The following is a 23,634-nucleotide window of genomic DNA, read 5'->3' on the forward strand; positions in this document are numbered from 1 at the left end:
CGCCGCGGCCGAGGGGAGGTGCGCGGACTCCAGGAATCCGCGGCAGGGCGGGGCGGGGCCAAAGCCAAGGGGGTCTCTCTAGCCGCCCCTTCGAACCAGCGCTCCTTGTTCTCGATGGTCCCCGCGCGGCGGCCTTAGCGCACGCCACTTCCGGTTCCCTTTAAAGGCCCCTCGCTGCGCGACGGGGGCGCGTGCGACGAAGGTATAGAAGGGAGCGGGAGGGCGGGACCGCGTGTGTACTTATGTGTGTGTGCGTGCGTGCGTGCGAGCGTGTGTGTGTGTGAGTGTGTGTCGGGGCTGGGTGGGAGGGACGAGCGGCCGAGGGGGCGGAGGAGGCGCAAAGGGCGCGTTCTGACATCACGTGACCGGGACGCGCCGTTCTTCCGTCGGCCATTTTAGGTGGTCCGCGGCGGCGCCATTAAAGCGAGGAGGAGGCGAGAGTGGCCGCCGCTGCTGCTGCTGCTTCTTTTTGAGCGCAGCCGGAGAGAGTGGGAGTGCGCGCCGCGCGAGAGTGGGAGGCGAGGGGGGCAGGCCGGGGACGAGAGAGGCGCCGGAGCCTTCGCAGCCACGCGCGCGTCTCCCGCCTTGTGTGAAGGCTCGGCGAGGCAGAGCGGGCGCGCGGCGCGGCGGCGGCGGCCGGGATTACTTTGCTGCTAGTTTCGGTTCGCGGCGGCGGCGGCGGCGGGTGTCGTGTCGGCGGCAGCGGCGGAGGCAGTAGCACGATGTCGGAGGAGCAGTTCGGCGGGGACGGGGCGGCGGCGGCGGCGGCGGCAACGGCGGCGGGCAGCTCAGCAGGCGATCAGGAGGGAACCATGGTGGCGGCGGCGGCGGCGGCGGCAGCGGCGCCGGGGGCAGCGGGCGGCGGAACCGGGGGCGGCACCGCGGCCGGAGGCACCGAAGGAGCCAGCGCCGAGTCGGAGGGGGCGAAGATCGATGCCAGTAAGAACGAGGAGGATGAAGGGTGAGTAGGGGCAAAGCCGGGGCAAGCGGGCTTCCTCGGGCCCCCTTCGGTCTTCCCGCTGCCCGCCACTAGGCCTCGCTCCCGCCCTCCGGGCCTCTGGTCCTCCGGGCTCGGGGCTGCCCTGGTCTACGCGGGGCTCTCCCCGGGGCCTGCGCTTCCTGCCCGCCGGCCGCCCCCGTCCCCTCCCCCACGGCACACGTTCCCACCTCCAGCCGTCAGCGCGCCGCTGCTGCCCGGCCCGCCCTCCTCTCCTCCCTCGCCGCGGCTCTCCTCCCACCCGGGGAGCCGCCGCGATTTTTTCCCGCCTCGCCGGGAGACCTTGTCTTCATCCACGCTGTCCCCTCCTCCCCCTCCCTCCCCTCCGTTCTCCCGGCGCTCCAGGCATAGACGTGCAATCGCAGGAAGCTTTTCCGCCAGCATCACCGAGGTCTCTTCGGTCGGTGCTAGCCAGGATTGACAAGCACTTGCTTCGGGAAAACCGTGTAGGGCTCCTCCATATCCCTGTCCGTCATCTCCCGCGCCGGCGCCCCCCCCCCAGCCCCCCGGCCCAACGTTACTGACTATTCTTTTCGCCTTTCAAGTTCAAAGTTTTGCCTTTTCGACTCGTTCGGTTTTTGCTTTTGTTTTTGGGTGTTTTTTTTTTTTTCCACTTGACGCTATCGTTCAGGCCCTGCGTTTCCACGCCAGGGAAAGGGAGTCTGTTGGAATGGCCCCGGGTCTCCCGTGGGTGTCTTGCCTTTGCTCCGTGGGCTTTCCTTAAGTTCCCAGGCGGAGGGCCCTGCACTGGACTCGAGCCGTGCCCACCTCCGGCCTGCTGCCTGCCCTCCCCCCACCGACTTACTCTTTTCGCGCCCTCACCTTCTGGCTTCCCTGTTTGTACAGATTGTACTCTCACCTTACTTTTTCTGTGCAACCTGCATTTTTTCCCATCCCTCCCGCCTTTTCAGTGTCCAGGAGCCTGTTGTGGTTTCTCATTCGGGCCCTCTCTCTCTGGGCAAGGAAGCCCACCCCCCCCTTATCATGCAGTGAATAAGCCTGTGTTGTGCAGTGGGACAAGTTTTTTGCAGTATTTTTGAGGATTTGATGTGTTTCCTCTAATTGGAATAGAAATTGTTGTATTTGCTACCTAAAGCTGCTTTTACGATGTGGCTTTTGGGAATCAAGAGCGTGATACACAAACAGGAGGGTCTAAAAATCATGTTCCTCGTCGGGTGTTCTTGTTCCCATGACAGACTACGGGTCCTGCCTTACTGTTTTCATGCTTTTTATAACGGGGCTGTGAGTGAAAAAAAAAATTTTTTTTAAACCGTAGGAAAAATGTTTTGATGGAAAGTTGAAAGTCATTTCGACCTAGTATTAGAAAACGTGATTTCTCGTTACTGGGTTGGGAAGAACACGGGGTTTGTAAGGAAATTGGGGTGGGTGAGAGAAGCACTTCGACTCTGTACTGGTTGTACTGGCTTTCGGGGAGTGGAGGTGGGAGGGGAAGTGAACTTAAACAGATGTAATCTTTAGCTGTTATATATACAGCTTATTTCGAGAAAGGGATATGTTAAATATTAGACAACTTAAGCATTTAACATTTTGAATTTTGTTTTCTGAATTCTGTTCTTTGGACAGAAGGACCATAACGTATTTTGGGGGCAGGCTTTTCTGTTAGCTCTGAGTTTTGAAGTTAGAGAACAGCTGCCTTTGTAGTTATGTTGTTGAACTGAAGCATAAATGAATTAGTTTTAACCCTAACAATGTGAAAAACTAAAACTAGAATTTTGATTGGTTGCTGTACCGGTTGTTAATTCCCTAGCCATTCAAACTCCTCCCCACGACACACTGAAGCAGCGGCGGCACAGCGGGAAGAATGGTAAAACTTTTAAATTTTATTTTTGTATTGTAAAGATTTCAATAATACAACATTCAGAGGCTGTGTAATTTAGTTGCCCATTGATTCCCAGGAAATTCTAGATATTAATACAGTGGAATGTCTTATGCCTGGGAAATAAAACCTTTCGAGATAGTTTTTGGGCAAAATTGATGCCATTACTTGGTATTTGGTCTGTGGTAATGCATGTAATTAGTTTGGCAAGCCTAAGCTAAACGTAATTAGTAATGTTCGTTTTATGTGTGAGCAAGTACAAAAGTTATTAATATTTCACATTTTCGTTAAGATGAAAATGCTTTTGGTTGACGTTCTGTAAGTTTAATGCTAAATTAGATTAATAGAAAATATTCTGTGTGTAAGATGTTTTGCATGTTACACTGAAGTATTCTAGAGTTGTCAAAAGTAGTTCATTACTTGGTGCATAGTACAAAAACCTTTATTTCCAGCTGTATTTGTAGATGCACTTTTAATGAGTATTGTGTAAGTAACATTCATTGGTGGGCTAGTGTGGCTTTCCACTACAGCTCTTACCAGATTTTTTATTTTCAGTGTGATTTGGCTGGAATGTTAATTACAGTTGGTTGACATGTGTTCACATTTGCATGACTTCTCTTTGGAAGCGGGTAGGTTGAGTATTGTTCTTTTTATCTCACTTTCCCTTCCCTTAAATGTCTTTCTGCCTTTGGGGTCTTGTTTGAGTTTTCTAGGGGGGTTTGTTCACTACTGATGGAGATTAGAGAGCTAATGAGTCATCTTACATATTTCTATAAAAACTATTGTTTTGAACTCATGTCACACAAGATTTACTACTGTCTTACCACTGAGTTTGACCAGTTTTAAATTGGAAATGAAGAAAACTAGTAGGCAAAAGAAAAAGCAGAAACAATACTGGAATCAGTTTTGGCATAGTAAATGAAAATGGTTAGGTGTTTCGGTGCCTCGTGGTCACAAATAATTAGCTAATATAAGATGAAATTACTATATTTGACTTGTATTTTTGAATCTTAATATAATTGTTTAGAGGAACTTAAATTTACTATATTTTAGATGAAGGTCACTATTTTGACTGTTGAAAATTATTCTTGCCATATAGTTTTACAGCTTTTTGGGGGTCACCTTTTGGGGAAAATTGAGAAACTAATGAAAATGTTAATGTTAACATTTTAGATAATGATCATTTGTTATCCACTGGCTCAGTTCTTTCTCTTTTTTTGAGTCTTAGGTTGCCCAAGCTGATGAAGTCCTCTTTCCTTAGCTTCTTGAATTGCTGGGACTGTAGGCATATGCCACCACCACAGAGATTAGATATGTTTTTTAAAATATATTTTATTTGTTTATTTATTTACTTATTTGTCTCTGACAGGGAAAGAGGGAGAGAGAATGGGTGTGCCAGGGCCTCCAGCCACTGCAAACGAACTCCAGACACATATGCCCCCTTGTGCATCTGGTTAATGTGGGTCCTGGGGAATTGAACCTGGGTCCTTTGGCTTTGCAGGCAATTGCCTTAACCTCTCTAAGCCATCCTTCCAGCCCTATAGTTGTGTTTTTGATTTTTTTTTTTTTCCAGGTAGGGTCTCTCTCTAATCCAGGCTGGCCTGGAACTCACACCGCTACCTCTGCCTCCCAAGTGCTGGGATTAAAGGTGTGTGTCACCACACCCGGCTTGCAGGTTTATTATTTTTTAATAAATTATTTCCAGAGAGGGGGGGGGGAGGGACAGAACGATGATGAATGTGAGCACATCAGGTCTTCCAACTGCTGCAGATGAACTTCAGACACATGTATCACTTTGTACATCTGGCTTTATGTGGGTACTGAGGAATTGAATCTGGTGTTAGGCTTTTGCAGGCAAGCTCCTTAACTGCTGAGCCATCTCTCTAGCCCATGTCTTAAAAAATTGTTTTTTATTTATTTGAGAGAGCGAGGCAGAGAGAGAGGAAGAGGATGGGCGCGCCAGGGCCTCCAGCCACTGCAAACGAACTCCAGACACATGCGCCACCTTGTGCATCTGGCTTACGTGGGTCCTGGGGAAGCAAACCGAGGTACTTTGGCTTTGCAGGCAAACGCCTTAATTGCTAAGCCATTTCTCCAGCCCTCTAGCCTATATTTTTATTTTTTTATTGTTTTTGTGGTAGGGTCTCTTCTAGCTCAACCGTCCTGGAAATCCCTCCGTAGTGTCAGGATGGCCTTGAATTCACAGTGATCCTCCTACCACTGCCTCCTGAATGCTGGGATTAAAGGTATGTGCCACCGTGGCCTGCTTTTTTGGGGTAGGGGGGAATGGATGTGCCAGGGCCTCTAGCCACTGGCAACAAACTCCAGAAGCATGTGCCATCTTGTGCATCTGGCTTTACATGGGTACTGGGGAATTGAACCTGTGTTCTTAAGTTTTGCAGGTAAGCGCCTTAACTGCTAAGTGTCACTCCAGCCTCCGACTATGTTTTTTAAATAAGACGTTGCATTGTAATTTTTAACTTTGGGTGCTGGAGAGATGGCTTAGTGCTTAAGGCACTTGCCTGTAAAGCCTAAGGACACAGGTTCAATTCCCCAGTACCCACGTAAAGCCAGATGCATAAGGTGGCTCATGCTTCTGGAGTTCGTTTGCAGTGGCTGGAGGCCCTGTGCTAATATTTTTTTTTGTTTTTGGACTTTTTGTTTTTTGAGGTAGGGTCTTGCTCTAGCCCAGGCTGACCTGGAGTTCACTATGTACTCTAGGGGTGGCCTTGAACTCACAGTGTGCCTCCCAAAATGCTGGGATTAAAAATGTGTGCCACCAGACCTGGCTTTTTTTTTTTTTTTTTTTTTTTTTAAAGGTAGGGTGTCCCCCTAGCCTAACCTGACCTATGTAGTTTCAGGGTGACCTTGAGCTCATGGTGATCCTCCTCTCTGCATCCCAAGTACTGACATCAAAGGCGTGTGTCATCACGCCTGGCTTGTGCTCATTCTCTATCTGCCTCTCTCTCGGATAAAATGTTTTTTAAAAAGGATGCCAGTAATTTCCCACTTTGCATTTTGGTATGTAGTCCAAGCTTCAGCTCTTTTGGGTAGGTTTTAGTGTATGGTGAGCTATATACATGTCTATGTAATATAGCAAGCTGTGTGGGGTGGAAGTTTTAAAACTTAAAAAACAATGGAACAGCAGAACATTGTTGGCTTTCACCTTTACTAGGTACATTAATTCTTCCCCCTCAAGTTGGGTAGGAAGCAAAGTCTCAAGTTAACAAAGTGCATTGTGCCTCTTGACAGGTCAGTAGATTTGGTCATAACCATTAGTATTAGCTGAAGTGTGATTCTTCCCTTTCAGGCGTTATTTGAGGTTTTCCTGTCTAAAAATGGGTTTACACATATTTTCTTTCTAAGTGGTTGAATTGATAATCATGCCCTTGTGTTTCTGGGATAATCTGAACATTTGTGTTAGAAAAGAATTATTTGTAAGACAGTCTCATTAAATTTACTGGCCTTTGATTTAGTCAAGTTGGGCTTACTGTGAAGGGTGAAGTTGACCCAAAGTAGATAGATTTTGCTGTTAACATACTTTAGAAGTTTTGACACCTTTCTACAGGTTAAATTGCAAAACCTGAAGAGTTAAATTCAAAGGAGCATTATTTTTTAAAAATATTTTATTTTAAAAGGAGGGAGAGAGAATGAGAATGAATATGTACCTGGGCCTCTAGCCAATACAGATGAACTCCAGATGCATAAGCCACTTTGCATCTGGCTTTACATGGATTATGGGACATGAAACCTGGGTTGTTAGGCTCTGCAGGCAAGCACCTTAACCTCTGAGCCATCTCTCTGGCCCTCATCTTTTTTTTTTTTCTCTTTTAAATATCCCCCTCCTTGCCATACTGGAGATGATACCTAGGGCCTTATTCACATTTAGGTAAATGTGTCCTTGAGCTACATCTTTATCTCAGAAGCAATAAATTCAATTTCCTACCTATTATGAAAGATACCAAAACATTAATCTTTTAATTTTAGGATTAATTTGAAGTGCCACCCCCCCCCCCCCCCCGCCCGCCCCAGGTAGGGTCTCACTCTAGCCCATGCTGACCTGCAGTTCACTATGGAGTCTCAGGATGGCCTTGAACTCATAGTGATCCTTCAACCTCTGCCTCCCAAGTGCTGGGATTAAAGGTGTGTGCCACCAGGCTAAAGTTTTTTGAGGCAGTGTAACCTAAGTTGATCTTGAACTCACAGCTTTACAGGTTCTGGGTTTATACACATGAGCTCTACTACACTTGGTAGTCCTTCCTTTTGTGTTAAACATACTTACCTTAAACTTGGGCACTTTCTCCTTTAGCATAAGCAACCCCTTGCTGAATGTATTGTTTTGATTTTAGAGAAAGAATTGGCATGCCGGGACCTCAGCCACTGCAATCAAACTCCAGATGCGCCACCTAGTGGGCATGTGCAACCTTGCTTTGCCTTACCTTTGTGTGTATGGCTAACATGGGATTTGGAGAGTAGAACATGGGTCCTTAGGCTTCTCAGGCAAACACATTAGACATTGTGCCATTTCTCCAGACTCTGTGTGTGTGTGTGTGTGTGTGTGTGTATTTTTTTTTTTTAATTAACTAATTTATTTGAGACAGAGAGCAAGAATGGGGCAGTTAAAGAGAGAATGGGCCTGGACCAGAGTGAGACCCTACCTCGAAAAACCAAAAAAAAAAAAAAAAAGAGAGAGAATGGGCATGCCAGGGCCTCCAGTTAGTGCAAACAAACTTTAGACACATGCCACCCTGTGCATCTGGCTTATGTGGGGGTACCGGGCAGTCAAACCTGGGTCCTTAGGCTTCATAGGCAAGTGCCTTAACTGCCATGCCATCTCTCTAGCCCTGAATTAATTAATTAAATAATTAATTAATTGTTTTTTGGCTTTTCAAGGTAGGGTCTTAGTCTAGCCCCGGCTGTCCTGGACTTTACTATATAGTCTCAGGGTGTCCTTGAATTTAGGATGATCCTCCTACCTCTTCCTTCCAAGTGCTGGGATTAAAGGCATCTGCCATGACACCTGGCTGGATGACAAGGTTTTCTTTTCTTTTCTTTTCTTTTTTTTTTTTGAGGTAGGGTTTCACTCTAGCCCAGGCTGACCTGGAATTCATTATGTAGCTTCAGGGCAGCCTGGCGGGGATTAAAGGCGTGCACTACCACCCCCGGCTGCTTTTTCTTTTTTTATATGAGCGCTGGGGCCAGGTCCATCATTGACCAAGCAAGCCATGCCCCTGGCTGTGGTGGAAAGTTGTTTTTTTAGCCTTTGCTTTTCCACCTTGGATGACAAGTTTTTAAAAAGCCTTGAAGTGCTATTGGAAGCCATGCTTGAAAACATGTTTAAAAAATAGAATGCCCTTTCCATTTCATGTAAAAACTGCTTCAAGTGTGCACATTAACAAATGGGAGTGCTATATAACTTGTCAGGATAGGTCTGATTTGCTTTGAGTTCTGCTTCAACACAGATAGATAGGACACTTAGTGGGATGCTGGGAACGAGGATGCTCACTCTCAGATGTGGTCTCAGGTGATACAGCATTGCCGGTTTCTTGGTTTTCTGACTTGAATGTTGAAAAATGTCCACTATGGGAAAACTGGCTTCATAGCTTGCTTATATATAATTATTATCCCATGTCCTAATAGTTGATAACTGTTAGTGATTTGCTTTGTGGATTAAAGGTTAGCATGGTTTAGTTTTTAGAGTGTTATATTAGCATGGTCATGCTATGTATTTAAGGAAATTTAGGTGCAGGGAGGGAAGACTTATACTTGGAGTTTGGGCAGTAATCAAGGTGATAGTTTCAACATCATATACTGTATGTAAACTCTTTCCTTTTTTTTTGTGGGGGTTTGAGGTAGGGTCTCACTCTGGTTCAGGCTGACCTGCAATTAACTACATAGTTTCAGAGTGGCCTTGAACTCACAGCGATCCTCCTATTTCTGCAATCTTTCTACCTCTGCCTCCTGGGTGCTGGGATTAAAGGTGTGTGATACCATGCCTGGCTCCTTTATCTTTATTTATTTACTTGAGAGGGAGAGAGAGAGTTTGTGCGCCAGGGCCTCCAGCCACAGCACAAATTCCATATGTGTATGCCCCCCTGTGCATCTGGCTTACGTGGGTCTTGGGGAATCGAACCTAGATCTTTGGCTTGGCAGGCAAACACATTAACCGCTAAGCCATCTCCCCAGCCCCAAATTCTTAATTATCTAGTCTTCAAGCCATTAAATCCATCCTGTATCCCTCTTTAGTCTCTGTTTGTCTTTTGAGGTAGTGTCTCACTCTAGCCCAGGCTGACCTGGTATTCAATATGTAGTCTCAAGGTGTCCTTGATCTCATGGTGGTCCTCCTACCTTTGATTCCTGAGTGCTGAGATTAAAGGTGTGTGCTACCATGCCAGCTTCGCTTTAGTCTTTTTGAAAAAATATTTTTATTAATTTGCAAGCAGAGAATGAGAATAAGAATGGGCTTGCCAGGGCCTGTTGTTAAAACACTCCAGACACACATACTCAACTCTGTACATCTGGCTTTGTGTGGGTGTTGGGGGATCAAACCTAGTCTTTGCAAGGAAGTGCCTTTAATCACTGTACCATCTCTCTAGTCCACATCCTTTAGTCTTACAAGACCCATGAAGATGAAAATGTCAGCAAATGTTTAAAAAGCAAACAAAGCCAGGCATGTTGACACCATTAATCTTGGTACTGGCAAAGCTGGCCTAGGAGGATCATCATGAGTCCAAGGCCAGCCTGAGCTACAGAGTACCAAATCATCTTGGGCTACAGTGAGACAGCTTCAAAAGGGGAAAAAAAAAAACCACAAATAGGGCTGGAGAGATAGCTTAGCTTGTTTGAGTCCTTAGGACCCATATACGCCAGATGCATAAGATGATACGTGTCTGGAGTTCATTTGCAGTGGGTGGGTGCTCTGGTGTGCCCATTCTCTCTTCCTCTCTTTGCCTCTTTCTCTCAAATAAAATAAAATAGCTTTAAAAAATATAACGCATTGCTAAAAAGCAATGTGACTTTAAAGCATTGTAAGAGTGTAAAAAGTTCAAGTCTTTATGATTTCAGCAGTGATATTAAAATTGCTTTTCAATACAAAACTTCATAAAGTTGTGAAGGTATAGTGAGCTCAGTTAACCAGACCCTTAATCTTTAGGTTAAGGAAACACCATTACTACCCCTTCCCCCAAGGTAGGACTGTAGCTGAGGCTGTGCTGGAATTCACTATGTAGTCTCAGGCTGGCCTCAAACTCACAGTGATCCTCCTACCTCTGCCTCCAAAGTGCTGGGATTAAAGGTGTGCACCACCACACCTGGCTAATTTTTTTTTTTTTTTTTTTAAATTTTAGAGAATTGGCATGCCAGGGCTTCAGAGACTACAGTTGATCTCCAGGTGCTTGTGCCATCTAGTGGGCATTGTGACCTTGTGCTTGCCTCACCTTTATGTATTTGCCTTATATGGGATCAGAGAGTAAAACATGGGTCCTTAACCCCTAAGACATCTCTCCAGCCTTCATTATTATTTTGTTTTTATTTGTTTATTAGGGAGAGAAGGAGAGAGAGAGAATGGGCATGCCAGGGCCTCTGGCCACTGCAGATGAACTGCAGATACGTGTGCCATTTCACATCTGGCTTACATGGGTCCTGCTAAGCCATCTCTTCAGCTCCTTATTTAAAAGACAAAATGCTATTTTTAATTTTTAAAATTTTATTTATTTATTTGGCAGAGAAAGGGGGAGAGAGAGAATGAGTGGGCACACCAGGGCCTCCAGCCACTGCAAACTTGAGACGTATGCACCCTCTTGTTCATCTAATGTGGGTCCTTTGGCTTTGCAGGCATATGACTTAACCACTAAGCCATCCCTCTAGCCCCAAAATGGTATTAAAAATTTTTTTTTTGTTTGCTTATTTGAGAGAGAGAACAAGGCAGAGGGGGAGAGAGAAAGAATACGAGTTGGTGCACTAGGGCTTCCAGCCACTGCAAAGGAACTCCAGATGCATGTACCACCTGGCGCATCTGGCTTATGTGGGTCTTGGGGAATCGAACTGAGGTCCTTTGGCTTTGTAGGCAAATTCCTTAACTACTAAGCCATCTCTCCAGCATCTCCCCCCACGTTGACCTGGAATTCACTGCACTTCCTGACTGGCCTGAAACTCATGGTAATCCTTCTACCTCTGCCTCCCAAATGCTGAGATTAAAGGCATGTGCCACCATGCCCGGCACTGTTGCAGTTTTAAAAAAATATTTTTGTTTGTTTATTTGAGAGCGACAGAGAAAGAGGAAGATAGATAGAGAATGGGTGCACCAGGTTCTCCAGCCACTGCAAACAAATTCTAGATGCATGTGCCACCTTGTGCATCTTGCTTAAGTGAGGACTGCAGAATCGAGCCTTGAATGGGGTTCTTAGGCTTCACAGGCAAGCACTTAACTCTCTAGCCCCCACTATTGCATTTTTGTAAGGAAAAAAGAAATGTTGATTTAAACACCTAATGGTTTAGTTTTTTTTTTTTTTTTAATTATTTGTGTGGGGGAGAGAGAAAGGCAGAGAGAATGGGTGTGCTAGGGCCTCCAGCCACTGCAAATAAATTCCAGACGCATGCGCCCCCTTGTGCATCTGGCTAACATGGGTCCAGGGGAATTGAACCTGGGTCCTTTGGCTTTGCAGACAAGCGCCTTAACCACGAAGCCATCCCTCCAGCCCTAAAGGTCTAATTTTTTAAAACATTTTTTGTTATATTTGAGTGAGAAAGAGAGAGCATGGGTGGGCCCAGTCCTCATGCCTCTGTGAACAAAGTCCAGATGCATGTGCCACTTTGTATATGGCTTTATGTGGTTATTGGGGAATCAAAAACCAGCAGTTAGGCTTTGTGAGCAAGTGCCTTTAACCACTGAACCATTGTCTGTCTCTCTAGTCCCTCTTTTTTTTTTTTTTTTTTCCGAGATAGGGTCTCTCTTTAGCCTAGGCTGACCTGGAATTCACTATGGAGTCTCAGGGTAGCCTCAAACTCACAGCGATCCTCCTACCTCTGCCTCCTGAGTGCTAGGATTAAAGCTGTGTGCCACCACGCCCAGCTCTCTAGTCCGTCTTTATAAAAGCTATCTTGCTGGATGTGGTGGTGCACACCTTTAAATCTAGCACTTAAGAGGCAGAGGTAGGATCGCCACGAGTGAGTTTGAGGTCACTCTGAAGCAGGTACATAATTATTCCAGGTCAGCCTGGGCTAAAGTAAGGTCCTACCTAGAATAAACAAAAGAATTAAAAAAAAAACTTAAAAAGCTGTTTTGGTGGCTTAGTTGTTAAGGCCTTTGACTGCGAAGCCCAGAGACCCAGGTTTGATTCCTCAGTGCCCATGCAGACCAAATGCACAAGATGATGCATGTGTCTGGAGTTCCTTGCCTTTTTCCTTTTCTCAAGTAAAAATAGACTACTCTTTTTTTTTTTTTTTGGTATTTTGAGGTAGGGTTTCACTCCAGTTTAGGCTGACCTGGAATTCACTATGTAGTCTCAGGGTGGCCTCCTACCTCTGGCTCCCAAGTGCTGGGATTAAAGGTGTATACCACCATGCCTGCTTAATAACATTTTTTTTTTAAGAAAAAGCTATTTTGTTCAGGCACTTTCCTGCAAAGCCTAATCACCTGTGTTCCATTCCTTAGTGCCCATGTAAAGCCATATGCATCAAGTGCTTGCGTCTTCAATTCCTTTACAGTGGCTAGAGGTCTAGGTGTGCCCATATTCTTTGTATCTCTATGCTTATAAGTAAATAAAAAGTAAAATACGTAAAACCAAACAAAAGCTATCTTGTATAATTTATTAGATGTTAAGTATTCACTCTAGTTATTTATTTATTTTGTTTTTTCTAGGTAGGGTCTCGCTTTAGCCCAGGCTGACCTGGAATTTCCTATGTAATCTCAGGGTAGTCTTGAACTCATGGCAATCCTCTTACCTCTGTCTCCTGAGTGCTGGGATTAAAGGCATGCCCTGCCATGCCCAGCAATGTTTTTCTTAATATTTTATTTATTTATTTGACAGAAAGAGGCAGAGAGAGGGAATGGGTGTGCCAGAGCCTCGAGCATCGGGGTTACATGGGTTCTGGAGAATCGAACCTTGGTCCTTTAGCTTTGCAGGCAAACACCTTATCTGCTAAGCCATCCATCCAGCCCTGTTTTTTCTTTTATTTAGATTTTTCTTTTTCTTCAGATTTTTTGTTCATTCATTTGCAAGCAGATAGAGACAGAATTGATGTGCCTGGGCTTTTAGCCTCTGCAAAGGAACTGCAGATGGTTGTACCACTTTGTGCATCTGAATTACATAGGTATTGAGGTGTGAAACCTGGGTTGTTAGGCTTTGCAGACAAGCAAGCACCTTAACCACTGAGCCACCTCCTGCTCCTAATCTTTTTTATCTGCTTGATTTTTTAAATGTTTTATTTATTTGAGAGGCAGGTGTGGGGGGGGGAATGGGCACACCAGGACCTCCTGCCAGTGCAAATGCACTGTAGACATATGTACCACTTTATGCACTGAGCCATCCCTCCAGCCCCTTGCTTGAATTGTTTTTTTTATTTTTTTTTTAATGTTGTAGGTTCTTTTTCTAGTTTAGGCCGACCTGGAATTCACTATATAGTTTCAGGGTGGCCTGAACTCGTAGTGATCCTCCTACCTCTGCCTCCTGAGTGCTGGGATTAAAGGTGTGCGTCACTATGCCCAGCTCCATACTGTATTTCAGGTTAGTTGAGATGAACTTCCAGACCAAGCACAGTTATGGAGGAAGGGATTTATTGAAACTTCTTACAGATTCAGGGGAAATTTCATAATGGCAGAAGAAGCTGGCCCTGCTTTCACGGGTCCAAGCAGAGAGAGAAGCCACACAGCACACTTCAGGAACTCCTGGCAGAACTAGGCACTTTACATATCTTTATATTGGAATGTCAAACCTATCACCACACCTTAGGGGTGGACCCTAAGATCCACCTAGTGACGCTGCCTCTAGGGGACAAGCTAATAAAACACTGGGGGTCATTTATTCAAACTACCACGCATACTTAATTGGAATTCACTATGTGGTCTCAAGCTGGCCTAGTGCTGGGACTGAAAGTATGCACCATGCCTGACTACATGTACTACTTTTAATTCCAGTGAGTTTAGGGGGTCAGCCTGTGATAGGGGGAGACCCTATTGAAAAAAAACAGGAAAATGAGAAGTTTACTACTATTTGTATGTGTTAATTTTGAACAATAAAATTTCATACTTTTAAAATGTCATCTTAATAAATAGAAAGCTCAAGGAAGGATTGTTTCATAATGAAATAATATTGGAACTTAGGTTTTAATTAATTAAAATGTGTTTTGAGGGGGGAGGAACTATATTGTCCAATCTTGAATGTAGTTTAAATACTTAGAAATGTATTTGTGTATTGTAAGCCGGATCGGATACTAAAAGCCTGTTTTTTTTTTTTTTTAATTTGTTAAGGTATCTCCAAGAGTAGTTTTTTAAAATATTTTATTTATTTGAGAGAGGGAGAGAGAGAATGGGCATGCCAGGGCCTCCAGCCACTGCAAACGAGCTCCAGATGCATACACTACCTTGTGCATCCTGCTTATGTGGGTACTGGGGAATTGAACCGGGGTCCTTTGGCTTTGCAGGCAAGCACCTTAACTGCTAAGCCATCTCTCCAGCCCCTCCAAGAGTAGTTTTTATACAAATTTTAAAGTAACTCCATCATGTGATAGTTTTAAAGAAAATTTCCCACATAGTCAGCTAGTAAGTCATTTCTAAAGAAAAATGCTCATCTGTTAAATGGTGGTGAGATTTCATTATAGTTAATCATTGTCGGATTTTAAGAATAATGATAAAATACCAAAAAAATTTGTAATGGTATGTTTAAATAGCATTATTGTAAAAGGTGATACTGAGTGGTCCCTTGTGGTACATAACTGAAAAGCATACCATATTAACATTCTGCTGTTTTTCAAACTGTTGGAAGTTGTTATCAAGTAGTGTTTAAAAGTTAATAGAGCCATCATCTTTAATCCCAGCACTCAGGAGTAGGAGGATTGCTTGGGAGTTCGAAGCCACCCTGAGACTACAGTGAATTCCAGCCTAGCCTGAGCAAGAGTGGTAACACTACCTAGAAAAATCAAAAAAAAAAAAAATTAATAGAAATTACAAAAAAAAAAAAAAAGGTTAGGGATGGAGAGATGGCTTAGATTTTAAGGCACTTGCCTGCGACCCTAAGGATCCATGTTCCGCTCTCCAGGTCCCACATAAGCCAGATGCAGGGTGACACAAGGTAGCACATGTGCACTAGGTGTACGTGCAGTCTGGGGTTTAAAAAATTAGAGGTGGGTATGCCATTGCTTGCTGCTGCCTCAAAGGAATTCCAGACACGTGCTGCACCACCTTGTGCATGTGGCGGCCATAGAGAGTGTATGGGCTTCACATGGCTGCCAGGGAAGGGAGGAAGAGGGAGGGAGGGAATGGGAATGGGCCCATCATGGCCTCCTGCTCAAAGGTACTCCAGATACATGCAGACACGTGCGCCACCTTGTGTATGTGGTTTTAGGTGGTGGCTAGCAGGCTTTGCAAGAAGTGCCTTTTTTTCAGCCTATTAAAATTGGGAGTAAGTGTAATGAATAGATTTTGCCATAAAGACTTAGTCGGGGAAAGTGGCTTAAAATATATGTTGTTGATATTGGTATGTTAAATCTGTGACCTCAGGAGTCTCAGCCTTTTTTGGTTTTTCTTTCTTTCTTTTTTTGAGGTAGGGTCTCACTCTGGTCCAGGGTGACCTGGAATTAACTCTGTCATCTCAGGGTGGCCTTGAACTCATGGCAATCCTCCTACCTCTGCTTCCGAGTGCTGGGATTAAAGGCGTGCGCCACCACGCCCGGCTGCTCTTTTTTTGAGGCAGGCTCTCACTTTACCTCAGGCTGACCTGGAATTCATTATGTGGATTTAGGGTGGCTTTGAACACAGGCTGATCTCCTACCTCTGCCTCCCGAGTGCTGGGATTAAAGGTGTGTGCTGTCACACCTGGCTGAAAATCAGGTGTTTTTTTTTTAAATGTATTGACAACTTCCATAATTACAGACAATAAACCATGATAATTTTCTCCCTCCAACTTAACCCTTCAAAACTTCACTCTTCATCATATCCCCTCACCTGCTCAATCAGTCTCTTAGTTATTTACTTATTTTTTTGAGGTACCTGACACTCTAGCTTAGTCTGACCTGGAATTCACTAGTCTCAGGGTGGTCTCGAACTCGTGTTGATCTTCATTCATTCATACTTCTGCCTCCTGAGTGCTGGGATTAAGGACGTGTGGTACCATGCCAGGCTTGGTCTTAAATTCTTTCCACCACCTCTTCTGCAGTGGACCCTGAGCCTTGGAAGGTGTTAGAGAAATGTTTCAGTGCTGGCCATTCTTCTGTCACTTCTAATCAGCACTGTGGTGCCTTTTGAGTAATCTCAGATACCATTACCATCGAAAATAAATTTGTTTGGTTTTGGGAGGGGTTCAAAGTAGGGTGGTCTTCTAGCCCATGCTGACCTGGAATTAACTATGTAGGCTCAGGCTGGCCTCAAATTTAGGGCCATTTTTCTACTTCTGCCTCCCAAGTGCTGGGATTAAAGGCATGGGCCACCACACCCAGAAAGGTTGTTTTTTTTTTTTTTTTTTTTTTTTTGGTTTTTCAAGGTAAGGTTTCACTCTAGCCCAGGCTGACCTGGAATTCACTATGAAGTCTCAGGGTGGCCTCGAACTCACGGCGATCCTCCTACCTCTGCCTCCCAAATGCTGGGATTAAAGGCGTGCGCCACCACGCTCAGCTTTTTTTAGTTTTTTTTTTTAATTTTTTTCTCTCTTTTTTTAAATTAATTAATTTATTTATTTGAGAGCAACAGACACAGAGAGAAAGACAGATAGAGGGAGAGAGAGAGAATGGGTGTGCCAGGGCTTCCAGCCTCTGCAAACGAACTCCAGACGCGTGCGCCCCCTTGTGCATCTGACTAACGTGGGACCTGGGGAACCGAGCCTCGAACCGGGGTCCTTAGGCTTCACAGGCAAGTGCTTAACCGCTAAGCCATCTCTCCAGCCCCTTTTTTTAGTTTTTTTGAGATAGTGTCATGTAAGGTGCTTTTTGTCTCAGCCTCTGAATGTTGGCATTTAAAGTACCAGCCATTAGACCTAGCTCATACTTGGATTATTAAATTGGAACATTTTCTATCAGCCAACATTTTCTCAATATGTACTGTCTTTTATGATTGCAGGTGGGCCATGACTGAGTGCTGGTGGTAGCCGCAAACTCATGGCAATCCTCCTACCTGTGCTTCCCAAGTGCTGAGTTTTTAAAAAATTTTTTTTGTTTATTCTTATTTATTTATTTGAGAGTGACAGAGAGAAGGAGGCAGAGAGAGAGAGAATGGGCGCACCAAGGCTTCCAGCCACTGTAAACAAACTCCAGATGCGTGTGCTCCCTTATGCATCTGGCTAACGTGGGTCCTGGGGACCTCAAACTTGGGTCGTCAGGCTTCACAGGCAAGAGCTTAACCGCCAAGCCATCTCTCCAGCCTGAGTTTTTTTTTTTTTATAAGAATTTTTATTTATTTGAGAGAGAGTGGGTGTTCCAGGGCCTACAACCACTGCAAACGAACTCCAGACGCATGTGCCACCTTGTGCATCTGGCTTACATGGGTCCTGAGGAATCAAACCTGGGTCCATTGGCTTTGCTGGCAAATGCCTTAACTATTGTATTATACCATCTGTCCAGCCCAAGCAGCAAGTACTCTTAGTTGTTCAGCATTTCTCCCCAGTCTTAGTCTTATGTTTTCAAACTTGGGATGTTTGAAGTTTTATGCAGTATTTTAAGACCATGGTTTTTTCCAGAGACTATTAGATTAAGAGAAGGAGCCAGATTATCTAAAGAGCTCCTGCCCATGAGAATGCCAAAGGAGGTAAAGCCCCCAGTTATTTTATTTTTTTTAATTTATTTGAGAGAGAGAGAAGTATGCCAAGTCTTCTAGCCATTGCAAATGAACTCCAGACTCATTTGCTACTTTGTGCATCTGGCTTTTATGTGGGTTGTGGGGAATTGAACCCAGGTCAGTTAGTAGGCTTTGCAGGCAAGTGCCTTAACCATCAAACCATCTCTCTAGACCCTAAATTAGTCGTGTTTTTTTTTTTAATATATAATTATCTCTTTATTTGAGAGACAGAGAGAATGGTTGTGCCAGGGCCTCCAGCCACTGCAAACGAACTCCAGATGCATGCACCCCCTTGTGCATCTGGCTGATATGGGTCCTGGAGAATCAAACCAGGATCCTTTGGCTTTGCAGGCAAACACCTTAGCCTCTAAGCCATCTCTCCAGCTCCTAAATTAGTCTTAATTGCAGCTAATCTTAACAGTTTTAAGTTTATTTTCTCCCTTTTGAGTTGTGTAGTTAGTAGGTGGCAGAGCTAGAGTATCCAGGCAATATGTGTTCTCTCTGCCTAAAATAAAGTGTTGCTCATAATATAGCTTAGATTTCTGAGTGACACTACATAGCATGGAGAGACCTTGGCACTGAGTTTGTAGATCTTAATGCTTATCATTTATTTAACTTGGTGTAGTATCAGTAACTGTGAATACAGAGAAGCTTCACTGAGTTTTATGCCCTTTTTAAACTTTTATTTGCAAGGAGTAAGAGAAAGGGTCTCTGGCCACTGCATCTGGCTTTATATGGGTAATATGGAATTGAACTCACCAATGGGCTTTGTAAGCAAGTACCTTTGACCACTGAGCCATATCCCTAGCCCCTTGAATAGGTGTCCTTTTTAATACATATATATTTTAAAAGGAGGGTGAAAGAATGGGCATGACTTGGCCTGTAGCCACTGTAAATGCACTCCAGACACATGTGCCACCTTGTGCATCTGGCTTAAGTGGGTACTGGGCCATTGAACCTGGGTCTTTAGACTTCCTAGTCAAGCACCTTAATCACAAAACCATTTCTTTAGCCCCAGATTGGTGGGTTTTTTTTTTTTTTTTTTTTTTTTTTTGGTTTTTCAGGGTAGGGTCTCACTCTAGCCCAGGCTGACCTGGAATTTGCTATGTAGTCTCAGGGCAGCCTTGAACTCACAGTGATCCTCCTACCTCTGCTTCCTGAGTACTGGGATTAAAGGCGTTTGCTGCTACGCCCAGCTTTTCTGAATTGGTGTTTTAAGTAGACCTACTGTATTACCTTTAGGAGTTCAGAAATATTTTGCTTTTAAAAGTAGGATTATTAAGAAAATAAACTTCATGGGCTGCGGAGATGGCTTAGTGGTTAAGGTACTTGCTGTTGAAGTCTAAGGACCAGGTTTGATTCTCCAAGTGCCATGTAAGCCAGATAGATGGCACATGGTGCCTGTGTTTGGAGTTCATTTGTAGTCACTAGAGATCCCAATGTGCCCATTCTCTGCCCTTCCCCCCCTTCCTGTAATTCCCAGCACTCAGCCCTCAAGAAGCTGAGGCAGGTTTGAGGCTGGCCTCAGTCAGCTACCTAGCAAGATGTCTCAAAAAAGGGAAACTTTGTTAATATGTACTGAAGATGCAGTCCTATAGTTTGAGATTATTGGTTCACTTAGAACTAAAGAACACATTTTATGCAGTATTAGAAGTCATTTTTGTTGCTTTCTGGAAAAGTCTCTTGGTAGCTTTAACTTGGCTGCTTAGGAATTTTCTGGAGTGACAGCAACTTAGAAGTCAGTCTTTCATTCATGGTAGTCTGATGTACAGGCAGTAGGCATTGTGCTTTAAACAAGATAGAGTAGTATAAAATAATTTAAGTCTCCATTTTCCTTATGCCACATCATAATATGGAAAAATGACTGCAGTGTTCTGGAGAGGCAGAATTTGTTCATAACTAGGATTAACAGATTAACCTTTTCTTAAAAAATGGAATATACTTAATAAATTCCATTTAGTAAAGGTGGAATAGATTTGGTGTTGTGTTTCTTTTTCTGGTAATCTGTTCTGTCTTAGAGCAGATGAAAAAGCCAGAGTGTCCGCACTTGTCATACACTAAAACATATGTCTTAACAAGGAGCCCCTTGGGCTGTAGCTCAGAAGTTAATGTACATTGTACAAAATTTGGAAAGTTTGAGACCCAGCTGCTTACCCTATAAAATAGAGAAGACAGAGAATATATCAACTACTGATTGATCTGGCAAAAATAAGAAAATTCGTTTAATTTGTTAAAGAGCTAAGAAATGAGATGTACTAGTATTAGTAGCCCATTGGAAATTCCACAGCAACTTAGTAGTGGTGACTGAAAAAGCATTGATTTCATGATTAATTGTGAACAATAAGGCAGTGTGTAGTTTGTAGAAAAATTTGGCCCAAAGAAGTTGAGTGTAGTGGCTTACACCTATGATCATGGCCCTTGGGAAACCTGCAGGAGGATTGCCATGGGCTTGAATCCAGCTTCGGCTATACAAACATTAGAAATAGAAAACCCAACAAAACATAGCATTTCATTCCAAATAGTTGAAGGTTAAAAGAAAAAGAAGGTCAACGGTGTTTGAAATTGAATTAATTGTTACTACAGTTTTTTGAGAACTATGGAAATGATTGTATGGGATACACCAAAAGTTAACAATTGTGCTTGACACAGTGGCTCATGTATTTAGGCCCAGCACTTGGGAGGATCAAGATAGGATTCAAGGTCCACATGAGCTATAGAGTGGGTTTCAGATTGGCCTGGTCTGGAGTGAAACCCTGGCTCAAAAAAATTAAATAAATAGAGTTGACCATACATTTAATGTTTTCATTATTATTATCTTAATTAACAACTTCCATATTTGTAAACAGTATCACATGGTTGCTGGGTGTGGTGGCACAGGACTTTAATCCCAGCACTTGGGAGGCAGAGGTAGGAGGATCACCCTGAGACTACATACTAAATTCCAGGTCAACATGGGCTAGTGTGAAATCCTATCTAGAAAAAAAACCTAAAATGGGTTTGTTTAGGAAGATAGTATCTGGTGTTTTTTAGGTTGGGTCTCATTCTTGTCCAGGCTGACCTGGAACTCATGTTAGTCACAGGCTGGCCTTGAACTCACAGTGCTTATCCTACCTCTGCCCAAGTGCTGGCATTAAAGGTGTGCACCACCATACCTGATTGAAAAGAAAATATCTTTAGTGACCCCTGTCTATGTCTATAAGGTAGAAAGTTTTTTCTTCTTTTTAAAAATATTTTATTATTTATTTGAAAGCCGGGCGTGGTGGCGCACGCCTTTAATCCCAGCACTCGGGAGGCAGAGGTAGGAGGATTGCTGTGAGTTCGAGGCCACCCTGAGACTCGATAGTGAATTCCAGGTCAGCCTGGGATACAGTGAGACCCTACCTCGGAAAACAAAAACAAACAAAAAATATTTTATTATTTATTTGAGAGAGGTAATGAGAGCACCTGGACCTCCAGCTGTTGCAAATAAGCTACAGACACATGCACCACCTTGTACATCAGGCTTATGTGGGTCCTGAGGAATCTAGCCTGTGTCCTTTGGCTTTGCAGACCAAGCACTTTAACTGCTAAGCCACCTTTCCAGCCCCAGAAGTTTTATTTAACACACTTAACAGGGCTGGTTGGTGAATTGGCATTCATACCTAATATTTAAGAAAAATAACTTCCTATTTGAAATGCTGGGTAGGTGTTAACATTTCTATGTAGTTATTTTGTTTCTTAATAATTTAAAATTTATACTTTTTATTTAGTTGAAAGTGACAGAGAAAGGGAGAGAGAATGGGCATGCCAGGGCCTCCAGCCACTGCAAACGAACTCCAGATGCCTGAGCCCCCTTGTGCATATGGCTTATGTGGGTCCTGGGAAATCGAGCCTCGAACCGGGGCCCTTAGGCTTCACAGTCAAGCATTTAACCGCTAAGCTATCTCTCTAGCCCTAAACTTGACACTTTGTAAAAATGAAATTTATTTATTTGACAGAGAAAGGGGCAGAGAGAGAGAATGGGCGTACCAGGGCCACTCCAAATGAACTTCAGATGCATGTGCTCCCTTGTGCATCTGGCTTATGTGGGTCATGGAAAATTAAACTGGGATCCTTTGGCTTTGCAGGCAAATGCATTAATCACTAAACCATCTCTCCAGCTCAACACCATTTTTTCGTCTCTATTTTCTTTTTTTCCTTCATTTATTTTTATTGACAAATTCCATGATTGTAAACAATATCCCATGGTAATTTCCCTTCCTCCCACCACTTTACCCTTTGAAACTCTACTCTCAATCATATCCCCTACCCCTTTCAATCAGTCTTTTATTTTGATGTCATGATCTTTTCCTCCTATTATGATAGTCTTGTGTAGGTAGTATAAATTGACACTTTTCCAAAGTAAATATTACCTTCAAGAAATAATAGTTTTATCTTGATTGATTCGTGGACGAGACAGAATTTTCTTGTTCCTTAAAGTTTATCTTTTTACAGTACAAAAGTCTTGCCAGGAGTGGTGGTGTACGCCTTTAATCCCAGCACTTGGGGGGCAGAGGTAGGAAGATCGCCATGAGTTCAAGGCCACCCTGAGACTCCATAGTGAATTCCAGGTCAGTCTGGGCCAGAGTGAGACCCTACCTCGAAAAACAAAAACAAACAAACAAAAAAAAAGTCTTGATTTTTCTTTTTTTCCAGGTAGGGTCTCTCTTGTAGCCCAGGCTGACCTGGAACTCTATGTAGTGTAGCTCTAGGCTGGCCTTTGGTTTATAGCTGCATTCTTCCTACCTCTGCCGAAATGTTGGGATTAAAGGCATGCACCACAAGGCCCAGGGTAAAAGTCTTTTCTAATTTTGTTTAGTCTGAAGTATATTAAAACTGTTGAGTTAGATGGGTGTGGTGTGGTGCATGCTTTTGATCCCAGCACTCTGGGAGAGATAGGTAGGAGAGTTAATGTGAGTTCAAGGCCTGTCTTGGGACTATGGAGTGAGTTCCATGAGAGCCTGGGCTAAAGTTGAGACTCTACCTTGAAAAAAACAAAACAAAGAAATCTACTGTTGAGTTACTGGTGGGAATATTCTGAGATTGCACAAGTGATTTTATGGTTAATCTCAGTTAAAACTATCTGCTGTGGAGCTTGGCTATGGGTACTTAAACAAGTAGTCTCTTTTGTCTTAAAAAAATAGCATCATCCTTCTTACCTAGCAAGATGAATGTTGGTAATGAGTTTTCATCCATGAAGTATTCTGGACTTTTGGGTTAAAATGTGTTTATAGTAATTATAGTAAAATAGTATGTCTTATTCAATTGAAAGTATTGAGAAATGTCAAATTTTTATGGAATTGGCAAGTAAGCAGACATTTAAAGTACCTTCATAGAATTATAGTTTGTGGCTATATGCATTGATTCAAAGACCATTTTGGTTGTAAATCTTCAGGAATAGCAAACTTTAAGGTATTCCTGAAAATTGGGCTATAGAAACATTTGTAGGTTGAAAACCTAACTTTAAATGAGAAGCTTCAATATGTAGCATCTAAACCTTACATTTCAAAGTAAGAATTCTTTTGAACCGAAAAGCTTTGTTACAAGTCTATGGTAAAATAATAGTAACCTCTCAAGTATAGGCATGTTTTGGGACAAAGACTGATTTCAGTCAGAGCCTGTAATTGGCTTCTGACTGCCAGAATGGGTGTTGGTGGCAATACCTTAAAAGACTACAAAGTGAAAATGTTTTGCATGGATGACTTGCTTTAGTTTCTTTATAGAGCTGGAGGTTGGAGTCATATTTTAATCCCTTCCACTTAAAAAGATGAGAAAAATCTTGAACAAACATGATTTTTTTCC

At 43.5% G+C, this 23,634-nt stretch overlaps 1 protein-coding gene across 4 annotated transcripts in view; it reads left to right on the forward strand.

The window, feature by feature from the left end:
• The first annotated feature begins 687 nt into the window (after nt 1–687).
• The window catches only part of Hnrnpd (heterogeneous nuclear ribonucleoprotein D), a 34,121-nt gene continuing 11,174 nt past the window's right edge, over nt 688–23,634 (forward strand). Inside the window, exons 1-2 of one of the 4 annotated variants that reach the window (XM_012947713.2) lie at nt 689–961; nt 2,766–2,822. In XM_012947713.2, the coding sequence (XP_012803167.2) occupies nt 723–961; nt 2,766–2,822 (296 nt within the window). In that variant the 5' untranslated portion in view covers nt 689–722. Of the gene's footprint in view, nt 962–2,765; nt 2,823–23,634 lie in introns of all 4 variants that reach the window. The other 3 variants (XM_045142961.1, XM_045142960.1, XM_045142962.1) reach the window with 3 other exon arrangements.

This window comes from Jaculus jaculus, chromosome 2, assembly GCF_020740685.1.
Source record: "Jaculus jaculus isolate mJacJac1 chromosome 2, mJacJac1.mat.Y.cur, whole genome shotgun sequence".
NCBI classification, from domain to species: domain Eukaryota; kingdom Metazoa; phylum Chordata; class Mammalia; order Rodentia; family Dipodidae; genus Jaculus; species Jaculus jaculus.